The sequence below is a fragment of the Pseudogymnoascus verrucosus genome (assembly GCF_001662655.1).
Source record: "Pseudogymnoascus verrucosus strain UAMH 10579 unplaced genomic scaffold scaffold_46, whole genome shotgun sequence".
In the NCBI taxonomy this organism is placed as follows: Eukaryota; Fungi; Ascomycota; class Leotiomycetes; order Thelebolales; family Thelebolaceae; genus Pseudogymnoascus; species Pseudogymnoascus verrucosus.
The window spans coordinates 3,485-24,032 of NW_017263697.1; the positions used below are offsets into that span (position 1 = coordinate 3,485).

The window sequence follows — 20,548 nt, forward strand, 5'->3', positions numbered from 1 at the left end:
TCTTGAGTATATGGTCGTATGTGGGTGTTGTGGGGAGGGTACGGATTATATGGTGGTGCTTGACTGACGGGGAGGATATGAGAGCCAATGCTTCTCCTTTTATAGTGCTGTAAACTATAAACCTCCATACCAACCAATCTGTCTGTTTACTTGCAACCCCACCACGTCCGCGCGATGCTAAACGTATTACCACCAACAAAAGGCCCCAATACCCATTGACATCATCCAACCCCCTACCAGTCCCTCTCAATCAAACACTCTCCCGCTTCGCAACAATCTGCCTCAACCTCGCCAACCCAAACATCGAAGGGAAGATATAATCCTACACATCATCAGCAGACATTCCCAACCGGAGCGACACGCTCATGCAACTCACCCAAAAACCAGATGAGCCACGAGCGATTGCCCTGCCACACCCAGTTCGGGGGGTTGGTCTTTAAGACCTCGTGTGCGACGCTGGCGGAGTAGGCTTTGGTGGGCATTGCGCCCTCTGCTGGTTGTTAGCTTCCTATATCAACACCCCTCCCCCGTCCACTCCCCTCCCCCGCAGTCCTAAGAAAACAGAACCAGAAAAGGACAACAAATAGAGAGATAGAGCGGAAACTCACCCTGCGAATGCTTAACCCTCCTCAAATACTCCGTATTAATAGGCAAATACAGACTGTCCTCCCCCAACGTCCTATCCGTCCTCGCGATCCTACTCTGTACTCCCCCCGTCACCACCAGAATCACGCGTACCCCAAACGGCGCGAGTTCAAGGCGGAGAGTGTTGGAGTAAGCTTGCAGAGCGCCCTTGGTGGCGTTGTAGACGGCGCCGAAGACGTAGGGCGTCACGGCGGTGATGGAGCCGATATTGACGATTTTACCCTTTGCAGCGATTATTAGGGGGGAGAGCTCTCGAATGATGGCTATGACGGAGAAAATATTGGTCTCAAAGGTAGACTGGATATCTTCATCAGACACCTCGATAGCGGGGACTGTGCAGTCTGGCGAAAATGGTAAGTAAGTAAAAGTCACAAGATCCACAACCCACCACATCCCCCCCTCTAGGTAGAGACAACGAGAATATAACTTACTCTTTCCCCTGTTTAGTGGGTTAGAACCAGATCACCGTGCACGTGGAAAACGTGTATAGTCGGGGAAAAAGGGGGACTCACGCATTATTAACCAGCACATCCAACCTCCCACCCGCAACCCTCTCCAGCTCCTCCCTCACCCTCACCCGATCCGCCTGGGACGTGACATCAAACGAAAGCGTCTCAATCCCCAGTTCCTCCAAATCCTTTAACGCTGCCTTATTCCGCGCCGTGGCGAAGACGCGGAGGCCTAGGGGTGTGAACACATATTAGCAGTTGGTTGACAGTGACGTCGGGCGGCTGGATTGGGATGGCGGGCGGGGGGGGGGGGGCAGTACCAGCATTATGAAAGTCCAACGCGAGAGCATGTCCAATCCCCCCCGGCGCACACCCCGTAATCAACACAGTCTTGCGCGTATCCGCCATTTTGCTTCTTTAAAAATTAAATGTAGAATTAAGGTAAAATACGCCCCGCGAAACTGGGCTGGGCTAGGCTGGACTTTTATGGATGGTCTCAAAAAACTTACCGAGGCGGTTCAGCGTTGTCACGAGGGGATGGATGACGCTAGCGCAGGTACCTAATACGAAATGTCGAATTAACTTTACTCTGGTACGAGATAGGAAATAAGGTCTCACTCAGCAAAACTTACAATACGAAAAAAATATATATAAAATGATAAAATACGAACACAGTAAAAGCATCTCTTTCTATGTAAAAATCTAACAGTACACTCTCTTCCCCCACCCCCACCAAAAAAAAGCCAGCTAAGCCAAGCCAGTAAGCCGCATAGCATACCGTAGCAATTACTCTAAACTCCCCATCCTCAGCCATGCCACAGACAGCAGCGAGCAAGAACAAATACAATCACCCAGCCCCTTTTCCACCCACCTCCCACCGTCCCATCCTAATTATGCCACCCCCACCCCAAACCCCCCAGCGGGCCCCCAAAAAAAGAACTCCAAAAAAACATCAACTCCCCCCAAATTTAAAACTCAAAAGCCAACCCAGCCAGCCAGCCCAAAGCGACGACAAAAGGAAACCAGGGCGGGAAGTAAGACACCCCTTTGCCCATAATTACACGTCTCCTCCACATACACCCCCCAAAAAGAGGGAACTCACTCATCCCAACCCCCGTCCTCCCCAAACATCGTCATATCCCTCAACAACTCCCCCGCCTCCCCCCCACCCGCCTCCTCCTTCGCCCTCTTTTCCCCTCCGTCTTCATCCGCATTCGTCAGATCCTTGAATAACCTCTCCATCCCCCCCCTCCCCCCCCACTTCCCCCCCCCCCAGAACCCCCTGGCAGTCCCCCAGTGATACTAGACGAATCAAACCCCTCCCCAAGCGGACTCCCCATCCCCCGCCCATCAAGCGTCATCTCCCCCCCCCGCCCCATCGCCGCCCCTGTAAACGGCCCCTGGGCACCCTGTCCAGAGCCGCCATAGGGAGTTGCATGCACGAACGCCATCGGTGCAAACCCCGGCTGTCTCTCTCGTGCCCCATACGGAATCTCATCATACGCAAACCTTGGCTGCTGCTGTTGCTGTTGCTGAAGGTGCGGTGAATCCGCCAACATCCGCGGTCCAGAGCCAGGGTACACGCCATTCTGCGCCTGCTGCTGCTGCGCCGAGAACTGCTGCATCGCGTAGTGTCCCTGCGCCCCCCCCGGAGCGGGTTGCAGCGCCGGTCGGGGCGGGGCGGATTGCGGTTCGCTGGATTTCCGCTTGAAGCCGTGTTGCTTGGTGCGCAGAGACTGAGGGAGGTTTTCAGGGTCATCGACGCCATGTTGAGCCATCAACTTCTGCAACTTCGTCGGCCGCGGCTTCCTCGTCGACTTCGACGTCTCCAGCACCGGCGGCGGCTCCGGCGCCACAGGGGACCAATTATGCAACTGCGCGCGGAAATAATTCGTCTCCCTGACCAACAATATCTCCGCCCCTTCAATCTTGCGTAAGTAAAACCTCAGAATCGACGACTCCTCAGAGGTTGCCATGATAGGGTTACAGAAGGGCGCGACGTGATTGCGGAAGTCCTGCGCATTGTCGATGATGCGCGCGAGGAGGTCCTCTTCGTCGGGCTGGAAGGGGAGGGATTTGATCTCGTTCTGCCATTCGATTAGGTCTTCGAGTTTTGGGCGGGCGGCGTCGCGCGGGATCTTGACGCGCCAGTCGCAGATGGGGCAGGTGTATTTCTCGTCTTCTTTGACTTTGCCGCGCGCGATCTTGAGGCATTTGCCGTGGTACCTGGGTATAATTAGCAACAACAACCTTTTGGTGAGAGTTTGTAAAATCTTACCACTCATGACATAACTCGCACTCAATCATCATCCCCGCCTCCACCTTACGACAAATACAAAACACCTCCCTAAACCTCGGATCTTCCCACGTATGCATCTTCCCATCCACCGGGCTCGGCTCCCTCGACGCCGGCTCCGCCGGCATCCGCGGCTTATCATACATGATATCGAAGCAATCCAAGTTCCGCTCAAGCACATACTCCATATGCGTCTTGAGGATATGCAGTGGGGCGTTCGCTTTCCCAAACAGCTTCTTGCCCTTGCGCATCCAGTCCTCGTGGCGCTTCTGCTCTTTCTCGAGGTCCAGCGTGCCGCTCGGCTTGCTGTTCAGGTCTAGCAGACTATCCACCGTGAAGACGACTTCGGAGTACGTGGGCCGCTTCGAGATATCCGCTTCCTTGCTGCGGTCGTAGAGAGACACAATCTGCCGATGCGCTTCGCGCTGTTTATTAAGGATCTGATCAACCTGCGCCAGCGTCTCCGCCGAAACCGGTATCGCAGCCGCCTGCGCCTGATTCGACAGCGCCTCCAGCTGGGGGTAATGAATCGACTCCGCAGACATGAGTTCCTTGGCCTTCATCTCCCAACCCTCTCCCGCCTCCTTCTGCTCCTTAAAGTGGCGGAGATAGCTGTTACTCGCCGGTAGAATCTCCAGCTTCTCCGCCGCCGCAATCAGCTCCTTGATATCCGTCAGCGACAAAAACTGGCCCCTAGCCTCCTTCGCCCTATCATCCCACTTATTCTTCGCCACCACCCCCTCCAGCCGCTCCGTCTCGGGCATATCCACATTGAGCCCGCGCCCGCGCTCGAGCAGCTCCTCAAACACCTGCGTGTCGCGCACATTCTGGTTGTCGAGCGCCATCTTGGCGTCGCGCTGGAAACTGGTGATGGCCTCGGCGCGCTCCCGCAGCTGGGTGATTTCCGGGCAGTCGAAGCCGAGGGCGTCGGCATCCTTGAGGAGCTTTACGACGTTCTCGACTTTGCGGAGCTCGCGCTCGCGCTCCTCGGCTTCGGCGGCTTTGCTGCCCTTGCGCCAGCTCTTCTCGCTCTTGCGGCGGTTTTGTTGTTTGCGCACGATGTAGTTGGTGGCTTCGTCGACCCATTCGTTGCAGCGGTCCACGAAGGTCTTTAGGGTTGGGAGAGAGGGGAGGTCATAGGGGATGCGCTCCCCCTCATTGAGGAGAGCGCGGAGCACTTTTAAAGACGGTGTTGCGTCTTCTTCTAGTGTCTTTGTGACCTTGTCTTCCCATACCTCTGGCAGATGCGCCTTGTCGCAAACCTTCTGGTAGATACTGCTAATAGCCTGTTCGGTACGGCGATAGTGGAGCGTGTGATTCTTGCCCTTATACCTCTCCTCCTCAGACATCTCACAGCACTCGTAATTGCCCGCGTGCAAAAGACACAAAACCTTACCCGACTTATCACACTTATACCTCGACAAATACGCATAAGCCTTGCAGTAGGAGCACTGATACTCCTCCTCCGGAACATCCCGATCATCCACCTCGAACTTGACATGGCATCGCGGTCCGGCGCCTTCAATCTCATCCGTGATAACGCAAGGGTGGTTATTATCGTTGTGCTTAGCCATGAAATTCTTGCGGAGCTCAACCTCCTTCTCTCGCATGCGCTCCAGCGCCGGCGCAAGCCACTTCGCCGTCTCGATAGTCACACCACCAGTCGCATGACCCTCCGCGGCAGTCCAAAGAAGTTCATCGTGGGAAAAGCAGGGTTGGCGCCTGAACTGCTGAAGTCGCTCGACGCCAACATCCCCAAACGGCTCCCAGTCCTTAGGCGCGAAGTTGACAGCCTCGTTGAAGTTGAAACCGTGGTTAAAGCCCGCATGGTAAGCTTGGGGGAACGTAATCACAAATTGCCCAGCGCGTTGGTCAAGAGCGTAACATCGGACGCCGGCCTTCTTCAGTTGCTCGGGGGTAAGTAATGTGACAAGTTGGAACAAAAGATCTGGCTGCGTTTCGAACAGCTCCGGCACGGCTTCCCGCATCGCATTTTCGAACTTCTCTGCATCCTCGCCCGGGATACCGTACCACGTCTTCGTCGAGCCAAAATGCTGGTAGTTCGCGGAATAAGCATAATGATCCTCGTTGTGCCAGCAGAAAGTCGAGAAGATCATGCCAACATAGAGCCACGGCACGGTCATGCCAGAGATATCTGATTTGATGTGCCTGAACAAGGAGTCTGGGTGCAGGGGCGTAATATTAAGATTCCACGGATCAGTCGAATACGGATCCCGCGGATTCCTCTCGATTGTCGGGAACCCGCTACCGTGAGTCGTGGAATGGATATCGGCGCCATACTCAACTTCAACAGTCTCCTCAAGACTAGCAACCAACCTCCAAAACTCCCTCTCAATATCATCCTCAGTAACTGGTCGCGGACAGTTGAGAACCGGGTCAAACGGTAGCCGATTCTGGAAGTACCCCTCCTTGAAATCCGCCGCCTTATCATGAAACTGCTTAAGGGAGTAGATGCTTCCCTCCTCAAACCCGAACTGGCCATCACCCACCAGACACCTCGGGCAATTCCAGTCATAATCCGGTTTCTGCGTGAGCGGGGGATCCAGGCACTGCATATGATACCCGTGATCACACGACTCGCAGACTAAGAGCGTACCCGCATCCTCCCCCTTGGCGCAATGCTCGCACTTCTCACCAGGCGCGAACGACCCCGGCTCGCCTGGTATCCTGGGTGTCAAGGGTCGTAGGAAGCTCATATGCGACCCCGCCACAGTTGGAACCGGCTCTTTCTTTAATCTCTTGCTTCGGCGTCCGTTTGCACCACCGTCGCTGTCGTCACGTGGAGTTGTATTTTCCTTCCGCGAATCTATGCTGTCGTGGCTCATTTGGCGCTTGAGCGGGTTGGATGTGAACCCATTCGTCAATGGTGTCGATTTGAGGTTGGAGGGACGATATTCGGGCGTGTTCTTGGCCGAAGACATCGGGCTGTCGACGGCCCTCCTTGGAGGCGTAAAGCTCCTTTCTGGTTCCCTCTCGCGCCGCGCGTGATTGACAGGTGTAAATCCCCCCTGCCCTGCATTCACGGCTGTAAATCCGCCCGCATTAACCGGCGTGAAGCCAGACGTCGGAGGGGCTGGAGCGGGAGTAGATTGGTTCGATCGATCGAGCATTGGTATATCTTTCGTCTCAGTGCCGTTGCCATTGACATTCCGTAATGACGAATTGAGCGCCTCGGAAGCAGAAACCGCCGGCGAATCGTCTCGGAGACTAGATGGTGTGTGTTGGTGTGAGTGTGATTTCTTCATTGGCGAAGTAGCTGGAGATGGCGTTATGGGCCCTCCATATTCGTATTCTAGCTGTGCCTGGACGCCCGGCTTCGCATGTCGCAGGTATTCCTCGTAGGGAAACAGCCACCGCTGATATGAGTTTTTCAGAGAGGTCGATAGCGATGACATGATCTTGCCGCTGTATCCCAGGTCACGGCCAATCTCGGCCCATTTTTTCAGTTTGCAGACCTTCTCGAACCCTCCTCTTGACTCGACAGCCTTCTTCAGTTTATATAGGTCGAGTGGGCGCTTGTCGACGCTGGGGAACCGCGTGAGACTCGTGCCGTGTTGCTTATGGAACTTCGCCAGCTGGTCTAGGTATGTCAAATTCGCTCTGGTGCCTGTCGAGTGTTAGAGCGTTGTCCGTCACCATGCACGTGCCACCAGGTTTTGTTATACGTACTGCCTTCAATAGAGTTGAGTTCTTGCTTTCGCGTCTTGAAGTGGAATTTCTAGAATAGACGTCAGTATAAACAAGCGCACAAGCAGCGACACAAGAGCCTCGGAGTCCATAGAATCCCCAGCCCGAATCGTCCCTACCTCCGTATCAATCGCGAACCCCGGATTCCAATCCGCCGGCGGTATAATCTTGCAGATCCCAAACTGCGACGCCTCCGGCGCAATCATCTTCATATACTGAAACGGGTCCTTGAACTCCTCCATCGTCGGCCTATACGTGGGCGCCTCCTGCAAGTCATGCGGCCGCATCTTCTTTGTGGTCTCGCGGCTCGCCGTCGGCTGGCCTCGCCTCTCCACACTCGACAGGTCGAGCGGCGCAGACTTCATGGCGCTGAGATGCACCGGCGCCGGGACGGCATTGCCGTTCGCGGCGCCCTTTGCTCGGGTCGAGGGGGCGTTGCTGGCTGTCGCGCTGGCTGGGGAGGCGCGCGTGGCGGCCGACGAGCCGCCGCTCGTCGTGGGAACCTGCACCATTATGCTGCACACGCCAGGTCGGGGGGCGTGATCGGCTCGGGGGCAGAGAGATGTGAGAGTGTTTTCGGGGGTTTCGCTAGTCGTTGCAGTCTATATCGACGGCATTGGAGCGTTTCGCATGAGAGGGTGAGGGTTGTTGGGTGGGTGTGGGCGAGGTGGTTTTCTGGCTCAGGGCCTGGGGAGGTGAGTCTCAGAGGTGCGTGCCGAGCGAGAGCACGAATGGGAAACGGATTTCGAGTATAAGGCGGGATGAGTGGTACCGTAGACGAGTACTAGTACATAAATTATACAGGTGGAGTAAGAAATAGAGATGATGCCATGAGAATTAAGCAGTCGAGCAGAAAGAGAGTGGGGGTTATGGTCGACAGTGGTGGAATGGCAGTTGGAGTTGTAAGTGGTATGGGGAGTAAGTATAGGACGATGGGAAGGAAGGTGGGATTGGAGAAAGTGAGGAAGTTGGGTGGTAAGGTGGTAAAGGTGGTAAAGGGTGGTAAGGTGTGTGGTTGTCTTGTCTGGGGGGGGCGTACCCGTAGAAGCGGTAGAGGATAGAGGATGGAAGTAGTGGTACATGGGGTAGTATGGGAATATTGGGTGGTTTTGGTGGAGAGTGGTTGTACCATGAAGTATATATGGGGTGGTATTTGTGGTATATGTGGTTTGGGTGGAGTTGTGTTTTCACTGGTTAGTGAGAGGGAGGAGAGGGAGGAGAGGGAGAGGAGGCAGAGGCTTTGTGGCTTTAGGCAAGGTTAGAGGTTGGGGTTAGAGGTTAGAGGTTAGAGGTCAGAGTACTGTATTATGCTCTGTTATGTTCTAGTCTAATTAGATGTTGGGGGGTTAGAGTACTCTATTATACTCTGCCATGTTCTACTCTAACCCTCTATTATACTCTACTCTGTTCTACTCTAACCTTCTATAGAGTAAGAAACAACCTGGGGTTCTGATTGACTAGGTATGACTTGGTAAGATGAGGAGAGGTAGAGGAAGATAGGGTATGGATGGGAGTAAGGATAGAGTAAGGATAGAGTAAGGATAGACTATGGGTGGGAAGTAAGGATAGAGTATGGGTGGGATGGGAGTACTGTGGCATATGTATGGGGAAGATATAGTACTGTGAGTGGCATATGTATGGTGTATGAGTGTGAAGAAGAGCATGAGGAAGATATAATACTGTGGCATATATATGTATGGAGTTGAAGTACATGCACAGAAGTAGAAAATATAGCAGAACATATCAAACCACCACATCAACCCCCATCACCAAACTATCAAAAGTTAAACAAGGTACATAACCCACAAGTACCCCATCCATCCCATCAACTCTGAAGAAGAAAAAGAGACGTGGGGGAAGAACAAAGATGTCGATACGCCCCTACAGTACTACAGTACTACCAACCAACAGCAGAGTACTACCAACAGCAGAGTACCTACCTCTAGTACCACCATACCCAAATGCAACCGGCGTGTCTCTCCCCGTCTCTTTCCCCCATCCCTTCCCTCGTCTGTCGGGATGCGTTTTTTAGAGTCGTCGGAGGCGCCGTACAGTAGTACTACAAACCTGCATCAGTACTTGGTTGACGGTCGGTAGTGGGTTAAATAAAAACCCACATATGAAAGTACCAGACATAGGCAGAATATGGGCCGCTTGTGGGTTAGCGCGGGTGGTGTTCCCGTAGAAAAAGGATGAGGAGCAGGTGATGGAGTGGGATTTTATACTGTGCTCATGCTCATGCTCATGCACGTGCTTGTGCTTGTGCTTATAGTGATGCTAATATTAATACTAATAAGTTACTGCGATATATATATATATATATAGAAAAACGAAGGAATGGGGATTGTAGTGGCTGTGCATATTTTAACGCAGTTCCTAAGTCATGATCGCGATTGAAGATTTGGGGGCGTGCATGTAAAGGCATGGCGTGTATGTAAAGTAACCTAGACCATGTACACCCAACACAGCAGTCAAGCCTCGTCCCTCCAACAGATCATCAAGCCTAGACGACCTCACCTCATCTTCCTCTCTACCATCCGACACCTTCCTATAAACCATACTTCGCCTACTAAACACCTATATAAAAATCCATAAATAACCTACATACAGCACACATACACCCCCCATCATCCTCCCTTCCACTCAACCCTACGCCGTACAGATCCTCGCCCGCCCATCCCCCAATTTAGCATTTTCCTAGCGCCATCGTCACCCTCGGCTAGCAACCAATCACACACCCCCCATCCCTCTTTAGCGAGCACTGACGTCCAATAACGCGCATACATGCCTGTCTGGTTCCTGCTGTGTGCCTGGGTCGTCGGTACTTGGACGCGTGTACTTCTGCCATAACCCAGATTTGCAGTGGTGCGTAAGTACCACCTTCGATCGTGTGCGCTGGGGGATTGTCCATGTGAAGGAGCAGCGAGGCCCGCCTTTTGTTGTACGGTACGGCAGAGATGGCGGTAGGGACGGTACTGTAGAGGCGGTACGGAGGGATATGCATAAATCCCGCATACCGTATTTGATTACACTACACATAGATAGCCACGTACATACAGCGGCATATCACTCCGCATACGCATACATACGCATCCTCAGCGCAAAGATTACCCGCGCCTCCCGCCAACATCAGCCTACCTACCTCAGCCTTCTGCTTCTGCATCTATCCACCGGCATCCCGATCACCAACAACCGCCCCCACCTCACCCTCCCCCCTTTCCCCCCATCCTCCCTCCTCAGCCCCAAACGTCCCCTCCATCACCCTCCCCCTCCTCTCCACCCCCCCAAACACAAAAAATGCCACCCCCCCCAATCCCCCCCCTCTACACAGTCTACCTCCTGCGCTCCCTCCCCCTCCCACACTCCGTCTACATCGGCTCCACGCCCCTTCCCTCGCGGCGTCTGCGTCAACACAACGGTCTCGTAGTAGGGGGAGCGAGTAGGACGGCCAGAGCGAGCCATAGACCCTGGGAGATGCCGGTGTTGGTTGTTGGGTTTCCGAGTCAAGTTGGGGCGTTGCAGTTTGAGTGAGTGAAGTCTGCCTTCCTATCTTTCATCCCCTTCTATCCTTCCTTGTCGTGTCAATTGTTGTTGAGAAGGGGCCGGGGGGGGGTCACGTGCGCCCCTATCTACTGTCTAGAGGGTGTGGGAAGGAGAGCAGGGGGGAAGAAAATTGAATAGAAGGTTGAATAGAGGCTAATGATAATAGATGGGCATGGCAACACCCAACTCTCTCTACACACCTCTCTCCTCCCTCAACCACCTCATCCACCACCCAACCAACCACTACCACCACCGCCCCTCCTCGCCCCCGCGCCAGAAGACCCCGACTCACCCTCCCCTCCTCCCTCAAATCCCTCCACCACCTCCTCTCATCCCCCTCTTTCTCTCGCTGGCCCCTACGATTACATTTCCAGAGTGAGGAGGTTTATGCTGCCTGGTTGAAGGCTTCTGGTTCTGCTTCTTCTGGGGCTAATGGGTTGGGAGGGGGAGGAGAAGGAAGGGGGAGAGAGGTGGAGGTGGTGAAGGATTTCGATAGTGCCGTTTTCCAGGAGTTGGGAAAGGTGTCGAAGGTGGGGAAAGGGGGGAAGGCGAAAGCGAAGGAACAGCAAGATGAGGTGGAGGAGGTAGAGAAGGAGGTGCTGGGACTGGGTAACTGCGCGGCTTGTGGGCAGGGTGGTGGGATTATGGCGGTTTGTGGGGATGAGGAGTGTGGAGTTGCTACGCATATTACCTGTCTTGCGAAACACGGACTACGAGACGAAGCTGGGAAAAGTGGAAAGGGACAGATTCTACCACTCTCATCGAAATGTCCGCGGTGTAGGGGGGAGATGGGGTGGAGTGATGTAGCTGGTGGCGTCACAGGGCGAATCAGGGGAAAGGGCGCGAAGGGGGTTGGAGGTGCAGTGGCAAGTGCGGGTGTTGTGGGGAGTGCGGATGTTGTAGAGAATGGAAGTGGGAGTGCGAGTGGGAGCGGGGTCGAGAGCGGGAGTGAGAGTGAAGTGGATTCTTGGGCTGGGGTTGTGGAGTTGTGAGTGACTACCTGGGAGAAACTGAGGCGTGGGATTGGGGATGGAGTTCAGGCTACGAATACGGATACGGGAACTAAATGGATGGATGGATAGTGCATATGATACCCTGGGTTAATTTAATGGAGTTTCTTTCCTCTCTCTTGACATTGATTTGCATTGCATTTACTACTAACTGCATAATCGCATCTGCTATCTGAAAAAGTGGTTGGTATACACTCCCCGCCCGCCTCCCGCACGTAGATATCAAAACAAAAGACCTCCCAGTCGACCTCCCCCTCGCTGGCATGGCTTAAACTCCTTTTTGGTGGCAATCTGAAATTCTATGCGACGGAGGTGGTGTTAGTAATCGTCCATCAAAAAATCCATAAAAAAGGGGCGGAGAAAAAGCTGCGGTTGGACTCACTTTTTGGAAATTATTCCCCTTCCTCCGCGCCCATTGTGCCCTGATGGCTTTCCTCGACTCTGCTTATTTTCTCGGATTCAGATGACGCGTGTACGTGCTCTCCTTCAACTCATGGTATTATGACGTTATTGGGCCATTTAAGAGAGGAGATCTGCGACGTTCATTGGCATCTCGTCGATCTGGGTGGAGTAGTACACTAGTTGATGTTAGAACCGGCCCATTTTTCGGAACACAGCAACACAGGGGCGATGACTTACACTCAATATCCCTCAAAATCCTCACATCCTCACTCGTCACAAAGTTAATCGCCACACCCTTGCGTCCAAACCTCCCACTCCTACCAATCCTATGAATGTAATTCTCACGATTACTCGGCAGATCATAATTAATCACCAAGCTAACCTGCTGGACATCGATTCCCCTAGCCCACACATCCGTCGAGATAAGCACGCGACTATTCCCCTGTCTGAAATCCTGCATAATGCTATCCCGCTCCTTCTGCGGCATCTCTCCATGCATGCTCGACACCGTGAAGTTGGCCTCACGCATCTTATCAGTCAGCCAGTCCACCTTGCGACGGGTGTTGCAGAAGATGACGGCTTGCGTGATGGTCAGCGTGTCGTAGAGGTCGCAGAGGGTGTCGAATTTCCACTCCTCCTTCTCGACGGCGATGAAGTACTGCTTAAGTCCCTCGAGGGTCAGCTCGTCGCGCTTGACGAGGATGCGGACGGGGTCGGTCATGAACTTCGTCGTCATGTCGAGGACGTCGTAGGGGAGCGTGGCGGAGACGACGACAACTTGCGTCGCGGGGGGAAGGTAGCGGTATACATCGTAAATCTGCTCGCGGAATCCGCGGTTGAGCAGCTCATCCGCTTCATCAAGCACCAACATCTTGATATGGCGCGTGCGCAAGTTACGGCGACGGATCATATCCGCCACACGCCCCGGCGTCCCACTAACAATATGCTGTCCATAATCCAACTTCCTGATATCCTCTCCCACATTCGTCCCACCAATACAAGCATGGCACTGCACATTCATGTAGTCCCCCAGCGCCATAACGACAGACTGGATCTGCGTGGCGAGTTCGCGGGTCGGCGAGAGCACGAGGGCCTGCGACTCGCGCACCGCGGTGTCGATGACTTGAAGCATGCTGATGGAGAAGGTGGCTGTTTTACCGGTTCCGGATTGTGCTTGCGCGATGGTGTCGCGGCCTTTGCAGATTTGAACGATGGCGCGCGATTGCACGGCTGAGGGAGATTCGTAGCCGTACGCGTAGATGCCGCGGAGGAGGTTCTCCTTGAGGGACATGGACTCGAAAGTTGGAGCTGGGGCAAACGATGTTAGCATAGGCCTTTTATTAAGCTTTGTCGCATCGATCCAGGGCGAGTGAGGTCGATTTCTCTCCACCTGGCGCGATGGGGAGAGGCTCAGCCTTACCGATTTCCACCTCCTTCGAGGTCGTAAACTCCATTCTCTCCTCCATCTTGCGGTCGATTCCTCCGTCTGCCATGATGAACGATTTCCGACCTTGAAATTGTAGTGGGTGAGGTGTTTGTGAGGTCCGGAGGGCGGATTGTTGTGGTGAGGCCAAAAAGTGTTGTCGTCAAAATTCGTGCCGGGGTGTGGTTGTCGTTCGCGCAAGGCGGAGAAATAGTTAGCGCAGGCTGAGGAAATCTCCCATGGCGCGGTCACACGTCTCCGAATTTGGCCACTATCAACACATTCTACCTTGCAGTATTGTTTTCGCCACGCCGGACGGGATTTATTTGTTTATAATTGAAGCATATTATTGCCAATTATACAGTTGAGCTAGGGAACAGTCTTGCGCCGCCATAATGATATTAGAGGAGCAGAGGTTCCTCCATGAGGACCTCGAGAGGCTGGAACAGGGCATCGCAGATAGAGTAGCAGATGAACCACGACATGTTAGTTCCAACCTAATACCAGATCATGAGCCATACTAATAACTTACATAGGTCCGCGAGCGTTTAAACAGAGATCACCAAGTCGCAGGCTTCCTAGACCGCATACAAGACCAGTCGAAACGGTTAATAGACATCTACAAAGATGCCGACAGCGCAAGGAGTAAAGAGATCCAGAACATCTCTACCGGCGACCCACTGGCCGAATTCTACAAGCAAATCTCCGACATCAAATCCTTCCATAGCCGCTACCCCAATGAGCCCGTCGAGAACCTGGAGCGCGCATACAAGAAGAAGACGCCCCAAGAAGGCGAGCAGGTCGTTTCGGAGATCGACAACATGTTCACGGGCGAAGAAGCCTACGGCCGCTTCCTCGACCTCACCGCCCTCCACGAGCTCTACGTCAACCTCCCCGGCATCAAGCGCCCCTCCTACCTCCAATACCTCGACATCTTCGACATCTTCGCGCCCCCCGTATGCGCCATCAAGCGCCCCGACAAAATGACCGACCAGTACTTCACCTACGTCGGCCAGCTCGCCACATACCTCGAGTCCTTCATGCGCCGCACGCGCCCTCTCGAGAACATCGACTCCCTCTTCGAGACCTGGGACGCCGACTTCGACAAGTCCTGGACCGAAAACACAATCCCCGGCTGGACGGTCGACACAGCCCCCTCAGACCCAACCTCCACAACCGGCGTCTTCTGCCAGGACTGCGAGAAGGAATTCTCGAACCCAAACGTCTACAAGGCGCATTTGACAGGCAAAAAGCATCTCCGCGCAGCCGACCAACGCGCCGCGCGCCTCGCAGACTCCTCCGCCCCAGCTGAGACCACCAACGGCGGCGCACGCCCCGCATCCACACTCCGCCTGAAGGAACGCGCCATCGCCGAGCGCGAGAACCGTGTCCGCCGCCTCGCAGGTGCCATGACGCAGGAGCGCGGCGACACCCGCGTCAACGTCGAGCGCAGACAGGGTATGACGGAGCGTGAGCGCCAGCTGGAGCTCGAGGCTCTCTTCGCTGACACGGAAGTCGGGCCTACTATGGACGATGCGTCGGATTCGGACTCTGATGGCGAGGAGAAGGTGTATAACCCCCTCAAGCTCCCGCTGGCGTGGGACGGAAAGCCGATTCCCTTCTGGCTGTACAAGCTGCACGGGCTAGGTGTGGAGTTCCCGTGCGAGATCTGCGGGAACTTTGTGTATATGGGACGGAGGGCGTTTGATAAGCACTTTAACGAAGCGCGTCATATTCATGGGCTAAAGTGTTTGGGGATCTCGAATACGAGTTTGTTCAGGGAGATTACGGGGATTGAGGATGCGTTGAAGTTGTGGGATAAGATTCAGAGGGAGAAGAAGAAGGAGGAGAGTGGGAGGGATGTGGTGCAGATGGAGGATGCAGAGGGGAATGTTATGCCCGAGAAGGTGTATTATGACTTGCAGAAGCAGGGGCTGTTGTAAAAGGGGGTGGTTGTGCTGCATGCTATGGGCGTTTGGGGAAGGGACCAGCTTTGGGAAGCTGCGTTGTGTTACGTATTAGGGGGACTATGTATCCAATATAGCGGATTTATTCTATGAGAAATCAAAGAATCACTCAAAAAATTGCCAGTGTCCTCTCTGTTGATCCTGGTGCATTGGACGGCAATAAGCACGACGTGTATTGATGATATGACAAAAAAACGAGGCAAAAACGTGGGTAGGATCATATCACGACCTTGACCCAACCGGTAGATAGACATTGAAAGGCAGTTGAGAAAAACTTCCCTGGCACTTTAAATTGGGGGCTGTATTGGAGTTGGAGTAAGGAAGTCCTTTTGAATATGCCACTCCATCACTAACATTTACAAAGTGAACGCAACTGGCGCAGAGACACCAGCTGTAACAGCGTCACCAAGTGAATCTGCTACTGCGTGTGTTGAGACACAGTACGACATGCTGAATGGAAAGAAAGTTCCTGTCTTCTGCCCTGTTCGTGGAACGATGGAGATGATAGGTAACAAGAATCAGTCGACAGTAAGAGAAGCAGTTGGCAGCAACAAGAAGTCGACAGCAGAAAATAGCCTGTGGAGGGATTGGGAGAAGCATCGACTCCAGAGTCTGACCATATCGGCCTTTGTATAGCCGCTGTGAGAACTTCTCTGTCAAACCTTGGCCCATCCGGGTGTAACAGAACTGTCCTAGGGATGATACAAAATCGGTCTGGTATTAATTTCTTCCGCATTTATAGTAACTGAGCAAATACACAGCGCTCCTATAGTCAGTGAAGCAGGCTGTAGTCTCGAGGCGTAGGGTTTCACGTCCGAATAAGTAGCCATGCTCACAACGTCTGGTCCAGCTCGTTCCGACGAGAGACTGAGACGTTCGCGTCCCGGGTGATACATTCGCAGCAGACATGCTACGTTGCACGCCCGGTCGCGCTGTCCGAGCATGAGGAGGCAAGCGCGCTTGTCCGGAGGGGATTTCGGAGGAGTTTTGCAGGACGTTGTCGACGGATATGTAACGCGTTGGCATGCGGGAGCGGGCGTTACTTGGCGAGCTCCCAGGACGTGCGGGTTGGCGGGACAAAATGAGATTAGAGATCAAAATAAGAAGCCAGCCATTCGGTAAAAGTAGTATTCAGAACGGGTGGTACTCTATGTAACATCCAGCCCGTAGCCTGTATGTACAAAATATGGCATCCTATGCTCAAATGCCATTATAATATCAAGAACCCCATTCTCTTAAACTCCAAACGCCCGCCCGTATGATATATTTTTTGTGCTCGCGGTGCTAGCTGGATTTCACCAGCCGCCGGGCCAATTATGCGTTCATTCCAGGCTGGTCAACCTGTCCATGTCTCGCTCCCTCTCGATTTCTTCCGGGCTGTCGCGGATCTCGATACCGGGGCCGATGGCTCTTGCATTCCGCGAGCTAGGGAAAACCTAGGTCATGTTAGTATACCTCTCGCGCGTGGTAGTTGAAGTAGCTATTTATGTGGTTGAGCCAGTCCAGGGAGCTGCAATGATCATCCCCGTAGCCAACTCCCTGCTTACAAACTGGCCGCCACGCATAAATATAAAATATAAACATACCTTCGTTCCGCCCCATCCCAGCCTGAAAGCCGCCTCGTGCGCAAACAGCTCCCCAAACCCGAGCATGAGCCCGTTGATGAATGGCAAGAACAGGTTGATTGCCGCGCCCCTTGCCAAGCTCCAGAACGTAGGCGGCGAGTATAGAATCAGCGGAGAGCTGGATGTTGAGGGCGGCGATGGGGACATCGAGAGGTCGTCTGGGCCAGAGTTGGAGTATTGCTCGCTGTCGGATCGGATGGTGATGCCGGAATCGGCGAGGGGGTTTTGGTCAGCCATGTCGAGATGGATGGGGGACGCGAAAATGGAAGAGAGGAGCTTTCGCGGATAGCGTATGTGAAAGCTCAAGCTTTTGCTCTGGCAGTGGTGAAGAGTAGAATTGGCAATTGGGTTGAAAGCTATCAAAACAGAGCTATCATGGTCGTTGCTATAAACGCGGGTTAACCTGTTCGGCTGTCTTGGCCTAAGATCCGAGGCGGGACGTGCTATCGATAAAGCTAGCGTCGTGACGTGCCGCCCAAGCTGCCTTGCAAGTTGGAACGTTTGATAATCAGGTCCCAGGAAATTCAATCTTTCAACATAACACATTTCACACTAACAAATCCTGGTCTACTGCTTCATTCAACAACGAAACTTGGCATCTATCAGTGATAACTGCAACGTAACACAACAGCCTTTTCAACCCCTACCACCGTCATCATGGCGGATAACCCCACCGACAAAAACGCCCTCATCGCCCAGTTCTCGGGCATCACTGGCGCTGACCCGCAGGAGGTGCGTCTCAACCTCACCCCAATCTCACCTCTTTTTCCCTTCCACTAACACGTCCCAGGCGGAGCAGTTCCTAATCTCCAGCGACTGGGATCTTGATGACGCTGCGGCAACATTCTACGCCTCGCAAGAAGATGCCCCTGCCGAAGCCGAAGGTGGCGCCCCCGCGCCGGAAGAATACACCGGCCCACGAACACTCGACGGCCGTCCTGCGCCCGAATCCAGAACCCCAACAGTAGCATCCAGCTCGCGCCCACCCCGCCGAGCTCCCCGCTCCGGAATCGCGACGCTAGGCTCCATTGCCAGTGACTCCGCCCAGCACGGCCACGACGATGACGACTCCGACGACCCAGACTTCCACGACGACGAGCAGCCGCGCGATCTCTTTGCTGGCGGCGAGAAATCCGGCCTTGCGGTCCAAGATCCCCGCCGCAATGACCCCCGCAACCTCGTCGACGAGATTATCAAGAAGGCTAAATCGTACGTCCCCCCACTACCCCTCACCCCCACCTTCAGCAAGCTCCCGAGCCCAGCTAACTCCCCTCCAGACAAGCATCCCGCGCCGAGAGCGACCCCGCCCCAGCACCTCCATCGCGCTTTCACGGCTCTGGCATAACCCTCGGGGACTCCACGACGCCCTCTACCGTCCTCCCCTCCGCCACCCCTGCCGCCGCCCCCGCCACCCCACAGCGCCGCATCCTGCATCTCTGGAACGACGGGTTCAGCATCGAAGACGGGCCCCTCCACCGCTTCGACGACCCCCAGAACGCCGCCGACCTCGCCGTCATCGAATCTGGCCGCGCGCCTATCCACCTCATGAACGTGGCATATGACCAGCCAGTAGATGTCCAGCTCAACAGGCACGAGGAAGACTATAAGAAGCCAAAGACCGTATACAAGCCTTTCTCGGGTGGAGGACAGCGTCTCGGGTCGCCTGTGCCAGGTGCAGAAACCTCTACTGCATCTACGTCCATCCAAACCTCTGCTGGTCCGTCAAGCGCACAACCCGCCTCGCAGGCCCCGCAGGTCGAGGTCAACCCCGCACTCCCGACGCTCTCCCTCCGCATCCAGCTCGCGGACGGTACGCGCCTTCCCGCGCGCTTCAACACTACGCACAGCATTGGGGATGTGTATGATTTTATCGCCAGGGCGAGCCCGGATAGCAGTACGCGCGCGTGGGTGGTCGCGACGACGTTCCCAAGTAAGGATCACACGGACAAGAGCGCAGTGTTGGGAGAGTTGGAGGAGTTTAAGAGAGGGGGGGTTGCAGTGCAGAAGTGGGTATAGTGGGTGTGAGGGGATGTGAGAAAGGGGTTGTGCAAAGGAGCTTATGTGGCGTTTGGGAGGTAGACGGGGATGCTTTGAGATTTTTAGATGATTGCATGGATTATGAATTACTTTGAGCATATACCCTGTTTCCTCTTCGATGAGTAGTACTCTATTCCGTGACTCCTATCTTCATCCACCCCCCCCCCCATGACAAAAGATGCCAGAAACTGCACTATATTGGTATACCATATTCCCTGTATCCAGTATGCCGAATCTAATAGTCAACCCTCGCCCAACGTAAAATTAAAAACGACGACGGAGAGTGAGACGGCAACTGGAAATAGGAAGCAACAGTAGTGTAGTCAGGCGATTATTAGTCAACACTAGTCAATCTCAACAACAACCAAACCTCACACCACGCAAAGTAACAACACCAGCACTATGGCAGGAAAGGTTAAGCAAGTCGAATTCTCCTCTGCGGCCACAATTACTATATACCACCAGCCGGAAGTAGATAACTAGGACTTGAGATACTTTAGATAATTTGCATGGATTACAATTCTTTCTCAGTGTCTATTCTGTTTCATCTTCATTATGTATCATATTCTAACTCTATCGCTATGACGGCTTCCACCCCTCTATATCTGTATTTTAGGGGACCGACGAGATAGATGTATAAGCAGAGGTCCCAACTGTCCTCCCCACACCATGGAGCGTCTAGTCATGAAAGTAATATGTCCCTTCACTCTACCACACCACCTCCCCGTCATCTCCCCCCTTAGTTAAGATGCTTATAACAGTTGCATCACTGGCAGTGTTATCAAACATATGGGGTGATTTACCAACGCGCTCATAAATTTGCCTATGGGCACGGCATTTTCGGCCCAAATGGTCACAAGGTGGGAAATTAATATATGATTGTATTTTTTCATGCTAGATTATGATTTCTTTATTAGGACGGGACACTGGCGATGCCACGCCCTTGTTAGTGGGGTTATACCCGTCGAGAACCACGGGGCCGGAGTAAAGATGAGAGGCGCTGATCAGAGGGTAGAGCTGGTAGGGACAGTACGATGCTGTTTAGGGGACGTGGAGACTGGTGACGGTTAGACAGGGGTGAGAAACTGGCGACGGAAGAAGGGGTATGGGAGACTAGCGTCACGGGGGTATGATGATAGAGACCAACGCAAAAGAGAAAGTCTTCGACGTTTCTGGCCGTGAAGATGTGCCACCGAGATTGATCACCCTCCATCTCCTCCTCTACATACATACGTCAACATCGGCACCTAAGTGACTGCGTGCAAGTGAGATAGTCCGCGGAAACTCAGACACGGGAAATGCAGCTTTGGGTCCTGTAACTTATAGTAGAGCGATAGGGAGCCTCAGCTTCACCATACTATATATAGAACTTTAACTCGACCTCGATTACCGGTATGACTTGCCCCAACTTTGTTTTTACAGTGTGTGTTACATTCAATCAGT

The 20,548-nt window shown here is 53.7% G+C and overlaps 7 protein-coding genes across 7 annotated transcripts; 3 read left to right on the forward strand and 4 right to left on the reverse strand.

The window, feature by feature from the left end:
* Positions 1–13: 13 nt before the first annotated feature.
* VE01_07992 (uncharacterized protein) lies at positions 14–1,590 on the reverse strand. The gene is made up of 6 exons (XM_018277420.2): positions 1,415–1,590; positions 1,158–1,326; positions 1,077–1,084; positions 609–986; positions 377–490; positions 14–322 (listed from the first exon to the last, which is right to left on the reverse strand). The coding sequence occupies exons 1-6, from the start codon at positions 1,500–1,502 to the stop codon at positions 234–236; spliced, it is 846 nt and encodes a 281-aa protein (XP_018127381.1). The 5' UTR covers positions 1,503–1,590; the 3' UTR covers positions 14–233.
* Positions 1,591–2,014: 424 nt separating this feature from the next.
* On the reverse strand, positions 2,015–8,313 carry VE01_07993 (uncharacterized protein). Its single transcript, XM_059463924.1, has 5 exons — positions 7,218–8,313; positions 7,081–7,129; positions 3,373–7,018; positions 2,356–3,320; positions 2,015–2,296 (listed from the first exon to the last, which is right to left on the reverse strand). The coding sequence occupies exons 1-5, from the start codon at positions 7,608–7,610 to the stop codon at positions 2,193–2,195; spliced, it is 5,157 nt and encodes a 1,718-aa protein (XP_059319438.1). The 5' UTR covers positions 7,611–8,313; the 3' UTR covers positions 2,015–2,192.
* A 2,082-nt stretch (positions 8,314–10,395) lies between these two features.
* Positions 10,396–11,633, forward strand: SLX1 (Slx4p interacting protein; the record flags this gene model as incomplete). Its single annotated transcript, XM_018277422.1, has 2 exons — positions 10,396–10,625; positions 10,808–11,633. The coding sequence occupies 2 exons, from the start codon at positions 10,396–10,398 to the stop codon at positions 11,631–11,633; spliced, it is 1,056 nt and encodes a 351-aa protein (XP_018127379.1).
* A 118-nt stretch (positions 11,634–11,751) lies between these two features.
* FAL1 (RNA helicase) lies at positions 11,752–13,666 on the reverse strand. Its single transcript, XM_059464270.1, has 4 exons — positions 13,474–13,666; positions 12,291–13,361; positions 12,034–12,229; positions 11,752–11,950 (listed from the first exon to the last, which is right to left on the reverse strand). Exons 1-3 carry the CDS (start codon positions 13,544–13,546, stop codon positions 12,171–12,173), a joined length of 1,203 nt encoding a protein of 400 aa, XP_059320253.1. The 5' UTR covers positions 13,547–13,666; the 3' UTR covers positions 11,752–11,950; positions 12,034–12,170.
* Positions 13,667–13,730: 64 nt separating this feature from the next.
* VE01_07995 (uncharacterized protein) lies at positions 13,731–15,741 on the forward strand. The gene is made up of 2 exons (XM_018277423.2): positions 13,731–13,961; positions 14,013–15,741. The coding sequence occupies exons 1-2, from the start codon at positions 13,872–13,874 to the stop codon at positions 15,417–15,419; spliced, it is 1,497 nt and encodes a 498-aa protein (XP_018127380.1). The 5' UTR covers positions 13,731–13,871; the 3' UTR covers positions 15,420–15,741.
* Positions 15,738–17,456, reverse strand: VE01_07996 (uncharacterized protein). Its single transcript, XM_018277424.2, has 2 exons — positions 17,030–17,456; positions 15,738–16,879 (listed from the first exon to the last, which is right to left on the reverse strand). The coding sequence occupies exons 1-2, from the start codon at positions 17,303–17,305 to the stop codon at positions 16,766–16,768; spliced, it is 390 nt and encodes a 129-aa protein (XP_018127378.1). The 5' UTR covers positions 17,306–17,456; the 3' UTR covers positions 15,738–16,765.
* Positions 17,457–17,497: 41 nt separating this feature from the next.
* On the forward strand, positions 17,498–19,298 carry VE01_07997 (uncharacterized protein). The gene is made up of 3 exons (XM_018277425.2): positions 17,498–17,800; positions 17,859–18,277; positions 18,346–19,298. The coding sequence occupies exons 1-3, from the start codon at positions 17,726–17,728 to the stop codon at positions 19,082–19,084; spliced, it is 1,233 nt and encodes a 410-aa protein (XP_018127393.1). The 5' UTR covers positions 17,498–17,725; the 3' UTR covers positions 19,085–19,298.
* Positions 19,299–20,548: the final 1,250 nt, after the last annotated feature.

Excerpts from the sequence above, each read along its gene's own strand:
- FAL1 (XM_059464270.1), bottom strand. The coding sequence starts at position 13,546 with ATGGCAGACGGAGGAATCGACCGCAAGATGGAGGAGAGAATGGAGTTT. Across the intron at positions 13,362-13,473 it reads CTCGAAGGAGGTGGAAATCG|CTCCAACTTTCGAGTCCATG; the intron begins GTAAGGCTGAGC and ends CGTTTGCCCCAG. Across the intron at positions 12,230-12,290 it reads GATTTTGAGGGATATTGAGT|TGTACTACTCCACCCAGATC; the intron begins GTAAGTCATCGC and ends AACATCAACTAG.
- VE01_07992 (XM_018277420.2), bottom strand. The coding sequence starts at position 1,502 with ATGGCGGATACGCGCAAGACTGTGTTGATTACGGGGTGTGCGCCGGGG. Across the intron at positions 1,327-1,414 it reads GTTGGACTTTCATAATGCTG|GCCTCCGCGTCTTCGCCACG; the intron begins GTACTGCCCCCC and ends TCACACCCCTAG. Across the intron at positions 491-608 it reads GAGGGTTAAGCATTCGCAGG|AGGGCGCAATGCCCACCAAA; the intron begins GTGAGTTTCCGC and ends AACAACCAGCAG.
- VE01_07993 (XM_059463924.1), bottom strand. The coding sequence starts at position 7,610 with ATGGTGCAGGTTCCCACGACGAGCGGCGGCTCGTCGGCCGCCACGCGC. Across the intron at positions 7,130-7,217 it reads GGTTCGCGATTGATACGGAG|AAATTCCACTTCAAGACGCG; the intron begins GTAGGGACGATT and ends CGTCTATTCTAG. Across the intron at positions 7,019-7,080 it reads ACTCAACTCTATTGAAGGCA|GCACCAGAGCGAATTTGACA; the intron begins GTACGTATAACA and ends AACACTCGACAG.
- VE01_07997 (XM_018277425.2), top strand. The coding sequence starts at position 17,726 with ATGGCGGATAACCCCACCGACAAAAACGCCCTCATCGCCCAGTTCTCG. Across the intron at positions 17,801-17,858 it reads CTGGCGCTGACCCGCAGGAG|GCGGAGCAGTTCCTAATCTC; the intron begins GTGCGTCTCAAC and ends AACACGTCCCAG. Across the intron at positions 18,278-18,345 it reads ATTATCAAGAAGGCTAAATC|ACAAGCATCCCGCGCCGAGA; the intron begins GTACGTCCCCCC and ends ACTCCCCTCCAG.
- VE01_07996 (XM_018277424.2), bottom strand. The coding sequence starts at position 17,305 with ATGGCTGACCAAAACCCCCTCGCCGATTCCGGCATCACCATCCGATCC. Across the intron at positions 16,880-17,029 it reads TGGGATGGGGCGGAACGAAG|GTTTTCCCTAGCTCGCGGAA; the intron begins GTATGTTTATAT and ends AACATGACCTAG.
- VE01_07995 (XM_018277423.2), top strand. The coding sequence starts at position 13,872 with ATGATATTAGAGGAGCAGAGGTTCCTCCATGAGGACCTCGAGAGGCTG. Across the intron at positions 13,962-14,012 it reads TAGCAGATGAACCACGACAT|GTCCGCGAGCGTTTAAACAG; the intron begins GTTAGTTCCAAC and ends TAACTTACATAG.